At 47.7% G+C, this 12,406-nt stretch overlaps 2 protein-coding genes across 2 annotated transcripts; both read right to left on the reverse strand.

Annotated features, from left to right (window-relative positions):
* Positions 1–1,166: 1,166 nt before the first annotated feature.
* Positions 1,167–8,430, reverse strand: LOC125535795. Its single transcript, XM_048698868.1, has 11 exons — positions 8,126–8,430; positions 7,198–7,311; positions 6,176–6,327; positions 5,519–5,612; positions 4,977–5,047; positions 4,802–4,908; positions 4,229–4,350; positions 2,488–2,576; positions 2,223–2,282; positions 1,698–1,802; positions 1,167–1,556 (listed from the first exon to the last, which is right to left on the reverse strand). Exons 1-11 carry the CDS (start codon positions 8,319–8,321, stop codon positions 1,440–1,442), a joined length of 1,227 nt encoding a protein of 408 aa, XP_048554825.1. The 5' UTR covers positions 8,322–8,430; the 3' UTR covers positions 1,167–1,439.
* A 1,279-nt stretch (positions 8,431–9,709) lies between these two features.
* LOC125541057 (GDSL esterase/lipase At2g23540-like) lies at positions 9,710–11,465 on the reverse strand. Its single transcript, XM_048704547.1, has 2 exons — positions 10,931–11,465; positions 9,710–10,764 (listed from the first exon to the last, which is right to left on the reverse strand). The coding sequence occupies exons 1-2, from the start codon at positions 11,199–11,201 to the stop codon at positions 9,893–9,895; spliced, it is 1,143 nt and encodes a 380-aa protein (XP_048560504.1). The 5' UTR covers positions 11,202–11,465; the 3' UTR covers positions 9,710–9,892.
* Positions 11,466–12,406: the final 941 nt, after the last annotated feature.

The following is a 12,406-nucleotide window of genomic DNA, read 5'->3' on the forward strand; positions in this document are numbered from 1 at the left end:
TGTGCAAGCTCGTCATTACTCAACGCCCACGCATCTTGATGCAGAACATTCCACCAAGGAGTGCCTCCATGAATCTGGTGCTCCACACAATCCACGGCTAGTCGAGTCAGTCATGTGTCGGTGTGCTCTTATATCATTTGTTAGCAAGGAATGTTTTGAAAGTCGCCAGAGAAATATTCTAACCCTTGCCGGGACACTCGTTTTCCATAGAGATTTCCAAGCACCTTCCTCAGCGTTTGTACTTGAAGAGCCGGAGTTGCCCTCGAGCCAAGCCTCTCTCCGTTGCTTAGTGGCCACTAGCATTCTGTATGCTGATTTTACTGAAAAAATTCCATGCTTCTCGTAATGCCAGCTCCAGAAGTCAGGCAAATTGCGGGTGCATAGGGAAATGCCCAATATCACTCGAGTGTCCATTGGCAAGAAGGTCACTTCAACTTTGGCCATGTCCCATGACGCGGACGTGTGGTCGATTAGCTCTGACACTCTAGATGGCGGGTTCGCTGTCACGCACCCATACGGTCGCAACATCTCATCCCGTGGTAGCCAGTTGTCCCGCCATATGTGTGGTGTCTCTCCGTTTCCGATCCGTCTGATCAAACCTTGTTTCAGAGTATCTCTACCTTCGACTGTAGCTCTTCAGACTTGGCTAGGATGACCGCCAAGAGTGGCTTGCAGAATGTCAGACTGTGGATAGTAAATGCTTCTTAAGAGTTTGGCACATAGAGTCTCGGGCTGCTGCAACAACCGCCACGCTTGCCTGGATAGCATGGCAAGGTTAAACAATTCAAAGTCCTTAAACCCTAGATCGCCCATCCCTTTTGGTTGTGTCATTGTTTGCCAAAAAAACCCAATGTAATTCTTTTTTGATCTACATCATTTGCTGTAGTGTTTTGGGCTTCGGAGATGCAAAAAATTAGTGTGTGTAAAGAGGAGAGAATATGGCACTGTTCGCGACCACCACTTAAAGCAAAAGATGACGTGGCTGGTTTCACATGCGCTAAGATTAGTTTCACGTGCTCTAAGATTAGTGAACGTGATGGACGGTGATAGCAACGTTCGGATGAGATTCCAAAAATCTGACACGTTCGGTAGATATCGTTTCCGTTTATTTTATTTTTTTTGACATCATATAGCATTTGATTAATCGGCTGTCAGGCAGTAAAACATACGCAGAACATAAATGAGTCATTTGGAAGCAAAATCAAAACAGTGTCGCGCTCAATGCTCCGTTGAGAATTAGCCGTCCTTGATATGATGAATGAACATTTGTCTCTAGTGTACCAAACAAGAGTGTACTCGTTATTATCGGAGGGTTCTAGTGCTACCGTGTCAAACCGATCACCGCAACCCACCCAGTCAAAAATGTTCTCCTCGGGTATCAGGTGTGCCGCAGGATTTGCAGCTGCCACGTCAAGGTGTCCAGCGGCGGTATTCCTTCTCTACGCTGCTTCAGGCTGACGGGTGAGCTTGTCCAGATCCACGGAAATATCGAGGCCCGACTTCGCCATGGAGCTGATCATCTTTGGGATGTCCTCGATCAAAGCTTCCTCCATTGCCTGGAATGTGTAGAATTTTCTTACTAGTCGACTGGTGTGATAACATATAGGCTAGTGACTAGAGTCGTGAGGTGAAAATAATCATGCCAGGAGCTACAGGCTGTAGAAACCGAACCAAAGATCGTTTATATCAAATCTCACCTTCCTGCCATCTTTCTTCTGTCTTTTTATCACCTCTGTTGGCCATTCAGCAACAAGCTTTTGGAGTTCATCTTTCACAAATGGTTTCTTCTGATCAGGCAGGTGCTACATGAAACCAAAAGTTGTCATCAGGCAAATATCAATTGTGTAGCTAGGAACTGACTACCAACTCTTTTGGGATCCAGATTTCCTAGAGTTATGAAAAACATTTGTACAAACTAAAAAATGCCAATAATAGCATGAGATAGAAATAGAAAAGCTTCAGGAACATAGCCACCTAAGGTGAAGTAGGACACTAAGAGTGATGAAGAGCCATTGTCATCCTGAGACAAACCAGTGCATGTTCTTGTCATTTTGGTATGAAGGAATTTCAGTATTGTAGTAATACATACACAAGTCTAATAACAGGATGCAGTCGAATAATAAGACTTCATCAAGAAGGGAAATAAGAGGCTGCTGGTCCATATGAAGCAATACCAGTATTTCAGAAACACATCTAGTAGCAATTAGCATTGTGTAACCAACCTTGTGAAGAAGTTTAATGGTGGCAGCAGCATTTTCCGGCCTGCGTTCAAGCAGAGAGCCCTGCAACAAGACAATTCATAATGGGTCTCGGATTAGAAGAAATTAGTGTAGCCAACTAGCCATGAGGTGAAACATTAATGTGAAATATGACAAAGTACAGAAAGTGAACAAATTCAGTAAGTTCACACAAAATAAAACATTAGAAGAATCAGTATCATAGTTTTATCGCTTTGTACAAAATAGTGTGCATACAAGGAGCAATTACCTTTACGCATGCAAAACCTGATGTAAGAGTATAGTGTTTGATAGACTTGCCTCTCAGGCTATTGATGTTCCATATAGATTGAGAGTCTCCTGCAGAAGCACAAATATATTAGTAAAGCATCCTTCACAGACAAAACCTTTTACTTTCTATCAAAAAAATAATACTCTAAGATGCAAAAATTGAAGCTTTAAAGTTTAAAAAGCAACAGCAAAACTAACATTTGACTGGTAAACAACTGAAAATGGTTATTATACAGCGGGGCTTCCTGTGGGCTGGGCGCGCAACAGCCAATGGTGGACACTGCCATGTCAATTGGCGCCATGTGTGCCGCCCGCTGGTGTACGGTGGCTTGGGGATACAAGACCTGGAGCGCGCTGGCCTTGCATTGCGGCTAAGATGGTTATGGTACGCGCACACGGACGACGGACGCGCTTGGCAAGGGCTCGACCTGCAATTCTCCCGAGAGGAGCACGCGCTATTCTTCGCCTCCACCACCATGGTCCTTGGGGATGGATCGACGGCCCTGTTTTGGGACGATCGCTGGCTACAGGGGCAGTCCATTCGCGAATTTGCTCCTGCGCTATATCAGTGCATCCCCAAGCGGCGACGAAAATCAAGAACGGTGGCGGAGGGGCTAACGGGCAACGGAAGGGCCCACGACATCCAAGGAGTGCTTGGAATCCACGAGATTGGGCAATACCTGGTGCTTTGGCAGGGCGTGCAGCACGTCTCTCTTACGCACGAGCCTGACCGATTGCGCTGGAGGTGGACGGCAAGCGGTACTTACACGGCGCGATCTTGCTATGCCGTGACATTCCATGGGTCCACGACATGCCCCTCATGGGAACTGACATGGAAGAGTTGGGCGCCGCTGCGCGTCTGGTTCTTCCACTGGCTTGCCAACCAGGACCGATGCTGGACGGCGACACGACTCGCGCGCCGTGGCCTGCAACACCACCCAAGATGCCTCCTGTGTGATCAGGCACCGGAGACAACTCAGCACCTGCTCATGGCCTGCCCATTCTCGAGGCAAACCTGGCATGCCATCCTGGACTGGACACGCATACCTTCGCAGCAGCCGCACAACGAACCGACACTCACGGACTGGTGGCAGAGAACGAAAGGGCGGACACCCCACGCGCTGCGCAAAGGCCTGCAGTCCATCGCCATGCTCATTCCCTGGATGATATGGAAGCAGCGGAACAAATGTGTCTTTGAAAACGCGTGACCTTCTGTAGAAGCATTAGTGGATAGGATTAAGGCTGAGGCCAAATGTTGGGCACAAGCAGGGGCACAGGGGCTCAGGGTTGTTCTGCCCACATCCTGGGATAGTGGGATGTCCACTGAAGGGGAACCTGACCCTTGTAACACTAGCCTCCTAGGAGGACTGTACTCTCCCCATCTTTTCAATGCAATGAAGCGCAAATCCTTTGCGTTTTCTCGAAAAAAATGGTTATTATGAGAGGCAACATCACAACACAAAATTAACAGAAACATTAATTTTCACAACATCACTACCACTCCTGGATGTTATAATGAGGATTACTGCCTTAGGAGCGAGCCAGGCCACTTGCAACGAGCAATGGAACATATTTCATCCATCCCTAACTGCCTAACTTGTAGCAATTTCTTCCATTTTTAGGCGGAGGCCCGGAACGGCCATGCATCTCTAACACAGGTAACTTTAAGCTTAGGTTGACTGTTACACTATAATTAACATAAGAAGAGTCAAACTGCTTACCAACTTTGGCAGCAAATTCCATCCATACGTCAAATGCAGTACGACGCAACTTGACTCCAGCCTGAACAAATCTTGCCGCATATTTTGAGAGTAAATCCCATCTATCAGTGTTATAGCAGATACTGCAAAATACAAATGTTACCCATGGAATTAGTACTTAAACCTGATCAGAGTCTTGGCCTAAAAGGGAAAACCAAAATGCAAATCAAAATCACAACGAAAAAACTTTGTGATACAATTTCTGTATGCACATATTAAACATACTTCTGAGCTATGAGTGGGTGTGTAATTAATAGCATACTAAGATAACGTTTGGAAGATTTGTTAGGTTAAAAGAAAAAAGGACAAGGTTGGTCAGAACTATCATGCAAAACAGAAAGGACAGGCACGATGCAGTAAAACTGCAGAACTGGTTTAAATTCTCCAAAGAGCTATTCATATTCAACTATGTACACTCTCACCTTAATCTAAAAGGGTAGGATGTGGCATGGTACAATATGGAAAGTTTAAAACACTGAAAGAAAAGGATGGTATACATTGGTAAATAGTAACTGAGAACAAATATAAGCATACCTGAAGACAATATCAGCAGTGCCTGGTTGTAGTGGCAAGGAATTCCTCCTAAGGACTTGCATTATCTTCTCCATTAGTTTAGTATCATTGTGCTCTTTAGCATGTTGCTGTAGAAGGAGAAAATCATTATAAAGAAACTTGGAAAGTGATCAAAGGAGTTGGAAACATTGGATACCAGTAGATAATGGGCAGAACCAATGGTTGGCGTTATTCCATAAACATTATGATTCCATAAAACCTTCAACCCTGCATTCATGGCACAAAGATGAATTACAGGTTTTGGGTTCCATTAGCATAACTTCCGAAGCTAGAATGTGGCATTGACACAAAAAAGTTATATACATTATTTTACCCGCATAGCTGGAAGGGGGGGGGGGGGGGGGGGGGGGGTATTGTTACCGTGCAGTATATGAAAGTAAGCATTTATATAACTGATATGACGCCACACATTGCCATATCAAATTTATCTAATGCTTCCTACTAAATAAGGTTCACAAATTTAGCCAGATGTTCTTTCTTGTTTGAATATCTATGCAGCATCCTTCTTTAATCGTTTTCATTAGGATTTAGTACGCAAGGCATAAGGCCTACAAGGCAATCTACAGCTCAGTACTAGAAATACATCAAAACACTTATATATGTGCCAAGAAAAGGCTGGGAAAAAACACACGTTAACAAATACCAACAGATCTTTCAGACTGCTAAATAGAATCATACCATAGTCAAGGACACCGACACGAGCACAAGCCTCAGAAACTTTCATACAGAGATGGTCGTTGAAGTTTGCATTGATGCGAAGATTTGATAGCCTCTGCGTCAATAGGAAAAGTGTTGGTTTAAGACAAAATCTAGTAACAAAAAAATATAACTAGAAGTACAAAGAACACCCTTTGCCTATCTACCATCTGGAAGAAAACTACTCCCTCCATTCCAAAATACTTGTCGTGGTTTTAGTTCAAGTTTAACTATAAGGGGGAAGAAAAGACTGCCATGAAAACTGCTAACTATAGCTGGATACTTCATGTGCTAGCAATTCAAGAGTCTGGAAAATCAATTGACATCATGATCTCAGAACATAGCACCATCAGCCATATGTATATTTAAAGTCACCGGTAGAAAATTGTCAATATGTTCAACATACAAAGGAAACTCTATGTTAAACTCGGCCAAGTGTGCGGCTATGTTTCATAGAAATAAAAAAAAAGAGCCCAGAAATCAAGAGTAGATAGTTTCTTGTAACTGTCACCCGGTGGGTGGCAAACTGGTGATACCACAAATGAGAATCTGTTGAGATAAAAACACTACGTGATGCAAGCCTACTAAACTGGCAAAAGGAAGAATTCTTAACTTAAGAGGAAAATGGATGTGACTTACAAATATTCTTAGCTTCTGCAAAATCTGAAAAAGAAGTTTTATATCGTCCTCACTGGAGCAACTACTGATCATTGACCACAACCAGGCATTTGGTGGCATGGTCTGGGCTTCAACAGATTTCAGCATTTTCTGGTACAGCTCCTCTGCAGATTCTGCAGCAAATCATGACATGAGCAAATGCAAACATTATATTAAAGAACGTACCAAAAGGGAAGGCTGATGAACCTTAGGAAATTTGCAGTTAGTAAATATGATCAGATAAAAACATGCGTCACATTACCTTATTATAACAATATGAAGTGAGACCGCTTAAACAGAAACTGAGTGTGGTAGATAAATATATAGAAGCATACAAAATCAATTCACCCGTATCGGAAGAAAGCCAATGTAGCTAGAAAACATAATTCAATGAACTATTTGTTTTGCTTTCTGAAAATGGTCGAGTTTATCTGCAAACATTGTATATGTCTATGAACTTCTAAGAGCCAAAGGAAAGGTCAACTTGGATAAACTGAATATAAGATCATAGCATTCATTTGAGCATTAAGAGTCAGGACAAAAACCCTGACGAGTCCACATAATAGATGGCAAGCCAATACTTGTAAGAGATTCTTACATTCCTAAGTCCTAACTTAATAATGATACAGAAAAAACCATTTCTATCTATCTCGTTAATGGATCTGAAGGTATCGAGGCATACATATCACTAGCTCTTCGGTTATTTGTTAATATTGATTTCTACACCTGGTTAAGGTCTGAAGGATATTACAGCAATGTAAGAGAGTATGTTATGAATAACACTTAGATTGTCTGATACTGGAACTTACCACTAAGCTATTCGGTCAATTTTCATCAGTGAAATACTTTAAATGTTGTGGATTTAACTGGTAAGGTCACAGGAGCTAAACACTAGTAAAACATAGCAAGTTAATGAATGTAGCACATAGCGGTAAGGATTAACGGAAGAGCTGGAACAGAAGGCAATGACAGGACCAGGACAGAGCATGGTACTCAAAATTAACCTTTAGGTTGGTCAATTCCACTTGAGTCTGTTGAAAAATGAGCTCTTGCCATGTGATAGCACACTGATTTCTTACACCGGCAGTGAGAAGTTACGGTTTGAGATAGCAAAGTACCTAAATTATCCAAATAAATGTAGTTAGCTCAGCTGATTAGTAAGTAGTTTGCACTACCTAATTATTTTTCTCAGAGAAAATGCAATACTACATCCATCAGAGCAGCAAAGGATCAGAAGCAACAGAACAATAAAAAGAATAACCATGGCTCCCTAAAATCAGTAGTCATGTGGCTTCTACGCAAACTAAACGGACACGTGCAGAGCATAGTACTAAACGGCCAAACAAGCACGTGGAGACTTAGTAATATAGAGTATGTTCTATGATGATACATTACTAGGTCCTGAAGTAAATCAAGCAAGGCAATGCACCACAAAGCAACTGCATAGCCACTCTAAAGTAATAATCCAGCACATCATCTAATGCCTCACCAAAAAAGTTGTCATCCAGGAAAGGATACATATCTCTAAACCATACACAAATAATCACGTCCCTAAGTCCCAGCTAATTGGCCATGAATTGGCCTGAAAACACTTGCAACAGCAAAAAACCATAGTCTCATGTCAAAAACTACCACATAAAGCCTTCCAGAGCACGGCGCACACTCGCAAACATTTCCATCGCCCTAAACCCTTAAACCTTCATGAGCTATTCTGGTCCCCTTATCCCCAAGCTTCACCGCCTGCTCCGAGAACATGAGCGGGACTAACAAAACGAAACCCTCGAGACCACGAGCTCGAGATCGTACAGCTAGCGCGCCACCCTGCCTGCCCACCACCAGTTCGACGAAATGCCGCACCAAATAACTCGTAAGCAGCGCGCTGCCGATGCGGTCACCATGAGAAGATGGGTGTCTCGAGGTCAGAGAACTCACGGGGTAGGTGGGAGGAGAAGCCCCTGGTGTGATCCGGAGAGGAGAGCGAGGCGCGGCAGCCATTCTCGAGATGGGGAAGGAGAGCGAGCTCGGCGGCCGCCGCGCACCCGCGGTGAGAGGCGGAGAGGACTCCCTGGATCCCGGAGGCCGCCGGTGACGCGATGAGGCGGCGCGCGCGCGCTGCGGCTGCCTGCATGGCTCGTCCTTCTCCGTGCGGCGGCCGGAGGAGAGGGAGGTGTGTGCTGGGAGGAGAGGGAGGCGGCCTGAGCTGGGCTGTTTGTGAGTCTGGTTAATTCGTCTGGGCTTCGGGCCCAAAAGCTCCGAGCAGAACATATCCAACCTCTCTGCGCCACTGTTTGCCACCTCGATCTGAGCCGTAGAAAGCTGATCGAAAGGTGGAGAGAAGTCCACGCCACACTTACGAAGAGTGTAGTTTGGCATACGCTCACGCTATACCTGCCCAAGGGCAGCCCGGCCTGCCCTGACCCGATGGTGCTCACGGGCCGGGCATGGGCTTGGATTTTGAGCCCAAAGGCCAGGCGGGGCCCGGGCCCGCCATATTTGCGATTTAACGAAGAGGCCTGACCCAAGGCCTGATGGGCTTTTACACTGATAGGTCGGGCTTGGGCCTAATTTCTAGGCCCGACACCTGGGCCTGGGTTTCTTTGTCGGGCTTGGTTAGGCCTGGCTCGAGGAATGGCCAGGTATAGCTCACGCAGAGCATCTCTAGCAGATGATGCCGCCATGCCAAAAACGGTCGTTTAGACATTTTGAGCATCTGTTATGGCAGGAACTTCTAGTTACCTAAAAACCTTTTCTCCTACCCTCATTTTTGGGCACTAGCATCTCTAGCAGATCTTATAAAAGCAGTCAAATTTTTTAATTTACTGTACAAATTATAGAAACATATCAAAAGATCCTGTAAAATAGTAGATCCCGTAAAAAAATTATAGGTTCTCGTACATTAGAGCAACCATCCGTTATATAGCGAGGCGTTTTCTGAGGGAACCTGTAAACCAGTCAATGCCATAGTAGGGGGGCATGGCTACGCCGCGCGCGAGCAGCGAGCAGGCAGAGGAGCTTGGCAGCGGTTACCTGGAGCATCACTAGCACGGGGCGGGTCGGAGCATTGCCAGAGCGTCGCCGGAGCGGCGTCATTGTGGGTCGGCCGGAGTTCGAGTTCGTCCATGCGTGTGTCCCAAAAAAAACGCGCAGAAAAAAAAAACTCCTACGGTAGAGGTTTACGGGATTTGTTCCGTCTGATGCCTTGCGGTACGTAAATTTTCATTTTAAGGGGCATATTGTTTTAAGATTTTGAGAAAATTTGCTCTTTGAAGAACACGATACAATGAAAGTTGTAAGCTGTGTTCGGAAGGAGTTACTGTCTATCGTTTGGCCTCATGGTAAAACCCGTTGGGAAGGCCTGATAGGCGATGGTTTAGCCTGTGGTGGATGTCATCGATTCGGATCCGCTTATCGTTCACGTGTGCGATCCAATTGCCCTCGAAAGCGCACGTGTACAATTGACGAAGACAGGAACGCATTTTGCATCGTGTGCGTGTGTGTTTCGTATGGTGACGTGCATGCGAGCCTCTGCATTTGTATTGTTTTCGAAACAAAAAAAATCGACTTCAAACCAGTCGTACATACGCGCGATCGCCCATAGCTAGGGTTCATACATCAAATATGCCAAACTTCGCGAACCAAAACGCAAAATGTCACCGACGGAACGAAGCCACCAGATCGATCGAGCCAGTCCCTCTCCGGCTAGAGCTTGAAGAGCTTCCTGAGGTTCATGGGGGAGATGTACTTGCTGTCGCCGTCGACGATGTACTTGGCGAGCAGCACGTTGGCCTTCTCGCTGGGGTGATACGGGTCCCAGAACACGTGGTTCTCCCGGTCGTCGCACATGCTGGACGTCGGCCCGCACGGCACGATCCCGGCGTACCTGCCGCCGTTGCCGCAGCAGGCCACGCTCGCCGTCGAGAACCCGTACTTCCTGTGGTTGGCGATCAGCTCCATCACCAGGTCGTACACGTTGGCCAGCAGGAACCTGCCCCCCGGCAGGCCCCCGCCGCCGTTGCCGTTGAGCTCGATGAGCAGGTCGCGGAGCCGGCCGTTGTACTGCGCGGCGAGCGTGTTGGGCAGCTTCACGCACTCGTCGTCCTTGACCCGGTTCAGCGTCTTCTGGTACGGGATGCACCCCAGCGGCCCCACGTTGGCCACCACGAACTTGCGCGCCCCCAGCGCGTGCAGCCGCGTGAGCTGCTCCCGGAGGTGGATGATGAGGTCGTCGATGAAGCCGTCGGGCGACTCGGCCACGCGCGTGCCGGCGGACAGCACCGGCATCAGGTAGTTGTTGAGGAAGTCGTTGGAGCCGACGGTGATGGAGAAGATGGCCTTCCTGTGGATGAACTCCCGCGCCTTCTCCTTGCCCAGCAGCCCGTCCAGCTCCCGCCGCGTGATGTTGAAGTAGTCCACCTGCACGTCCATGCCGATCCGGTTCACGAACACCCGCCCCGTCCCGTTCAGGATCCCCGCCCCGCCGGACGCGTAGTTCACGCCGTTCAGCAGCGCGCCGCCCGTCGTGTTCGGCGCCAGGAACGGCGGCGAGTAGTCCGCCTGGCCCAGCATCTCCCCTGAAAAAATGGAATTTGCATACATCTGTTTAAGTGACAGAGTGATGGCAACTTGTGTTGTTTCTTAGAGAAAACAGAGTGTGATGGCAGCTCTAAGCTCATCGTACGTACAAGGATAATGTATTCAGTAGTTGAAAATGTTTCGTGTTACAGGGACTGAAATTACCGATGATGTCGGCGATGGTCCTGCCGTTGGTGAAGCGGCCGGTGGGCGTCCCGCCGGAGGCGGCGAAGTCGATGCCGTTGGGGTTCATGTCGGCCTTGGAGAGCGTGGAGAGGTAGTTGTTGTTCCCGGCGTCGACCAGCGAGTCCCCGAAGATGAAGGACGCCCCTGGCGTGTCCTCGTCCACGGTGTCCTCCCCTCTCACCCTCACCACCGCCGCCGCGCACAGCACCGCCACCACGGCCACCGCCACCGCCGAACCCATTCTCCCCATGCAGATCAAGCCTCGGGTCAGCTTGCCACTCGCAACGACAGCACGCACGTACGAACTGAGCTGACACCACAGGAGCAGGGTATATAGGCAGGCAGCGAGGCGCGCGTTAGGTGGCGCGGCCGATGACTATCTGAGCCGTATGTCACCTTCTCCTAGCTCAGGATCTCCATGGGAGCGAGACCATGGATGGGAGAAGAACACACGGCTCGATGATCGACTGTGGCTTGTGGGATTCGTGTGTGCAGTGGGGGTGCTTGATATGGAAGCTCAGTGGTAGAGGGTTTGGTTTGTTGGTTTGACGCATGTGGTGGACAGTGCTAGATATGGTAGTTAAGCAAACAAGCGTTACGTCTCGCCCTCGTCGCTGCCCTCCTGCCTGCACGGATGCCTCGAGTCGTGTGGAGACGTATGCGCGCGACCGCCGGAGTCAGCAGGGACGGTTGATGCGCGTTGGGCGCTCCCGAAAAGCAGGCGTCTTTTCCCCTCTGCTGGCGCGGTTGGGTGGGGTTTTAGGTGGCCTGAAATAACCAAACGATGTTGCACGCGTTCCATGGGCAGAGGTGTGCTCTCGTCGTTGTCTGGCAGATGGTTTCTGTGGGGTTTGCAGCTTTGTGGGAATGGGTAGATGTTGGTGATGGGGTTTCTGTGGGGTTTGCAGCTTTGTGGGAATGGGTAGATGTTGGTGATGGGGAATCTGGGGGTGAGTTAAGAGCATCTCCAACAGGCGCCCAACGCGGCGCGTGCAAAAAACAGATTTAGCGCGTGTCCATCGTCTGCTTTGCCGCGGCGTGCGACGCCTGCTCCAGCAGCCGTGTTAAAATGTAGCACGCGCGCCGCTCCAGCAGCGCGCGCGACTCGCACAAACAACATATGCATTCGAAAAAAGAAGCAAAAAGATCAAAACAAATAAAAATAATAATTCAATTTCGTTTATTACAACTCAAACAAACAGTTTATCGTTCAATACAACAAATAGTGCAATTAACACAACAAATAGTTCAACAATACAATAACGAACGCACAAATCATGATGCTCTTTGTCGTCCATTCCATGCCCACCACTCCTCAATGAGATCCTTCTGAAGATCATTATGCGCTACGGGACGTCGAATGGCATGATAGGAGGCAACAAAACGGGCCACCCTTTCAGCCCTCCGTCGCACTCGCACGGGATATCTCAAGAGCTCATACTGAGAGTAGTCTAC

This window comes from Triticum urartu, chromosome 2, assembly GCF_003073215.2.
Source record: "Triticum urartu cultivar G1812 chromosome 2, Tu2.1, whole genome shotgun sequence".
NCBI classification, from domain to species: Eukaryota; Viridiplantae; Streptophyta; class Magnoliopsida; order Poales; family Poaceae; genus Triticum; species Triticum urartu.

Coding starts and splice junctions, on each gene's coding strand:
- LOC125535795 (XM_048698868.1), bottom strand. CDS start 8,321: ATGCAGGCAGCCGCAGCGCGCGCGCGCCGCCTCATCGCGTCACCGGCG. Junction 5,048..5,518: donor TGTCGGTGTCCTTGACTATG/GTATGATTCTAT, acceptor CCATGAATGCAG/GGTTGAAGGTTTTATGGAAT. Junction 4,909..4,976: donor GTTCTGCCCATTATCTACTG/GTATCCAATGTT, acceptor CTCCTTCTACAG/CAACATGCTAAAGAGCACAA.
- LOC125541057 (XM_048704547.1), bottom strand. CDS start 11,201: ATGGGGAGAATGGGTTCGGCGGTGGCGGTGGCCGTGGTGGCGGTGCTG. Junction 10,765..10,930: donor GACCATCGCCGACATCATCG/GTAATTTCAGTC, acceptor CCATTTTTTCAG/GGGAGATGCTGGGCCAGGCG.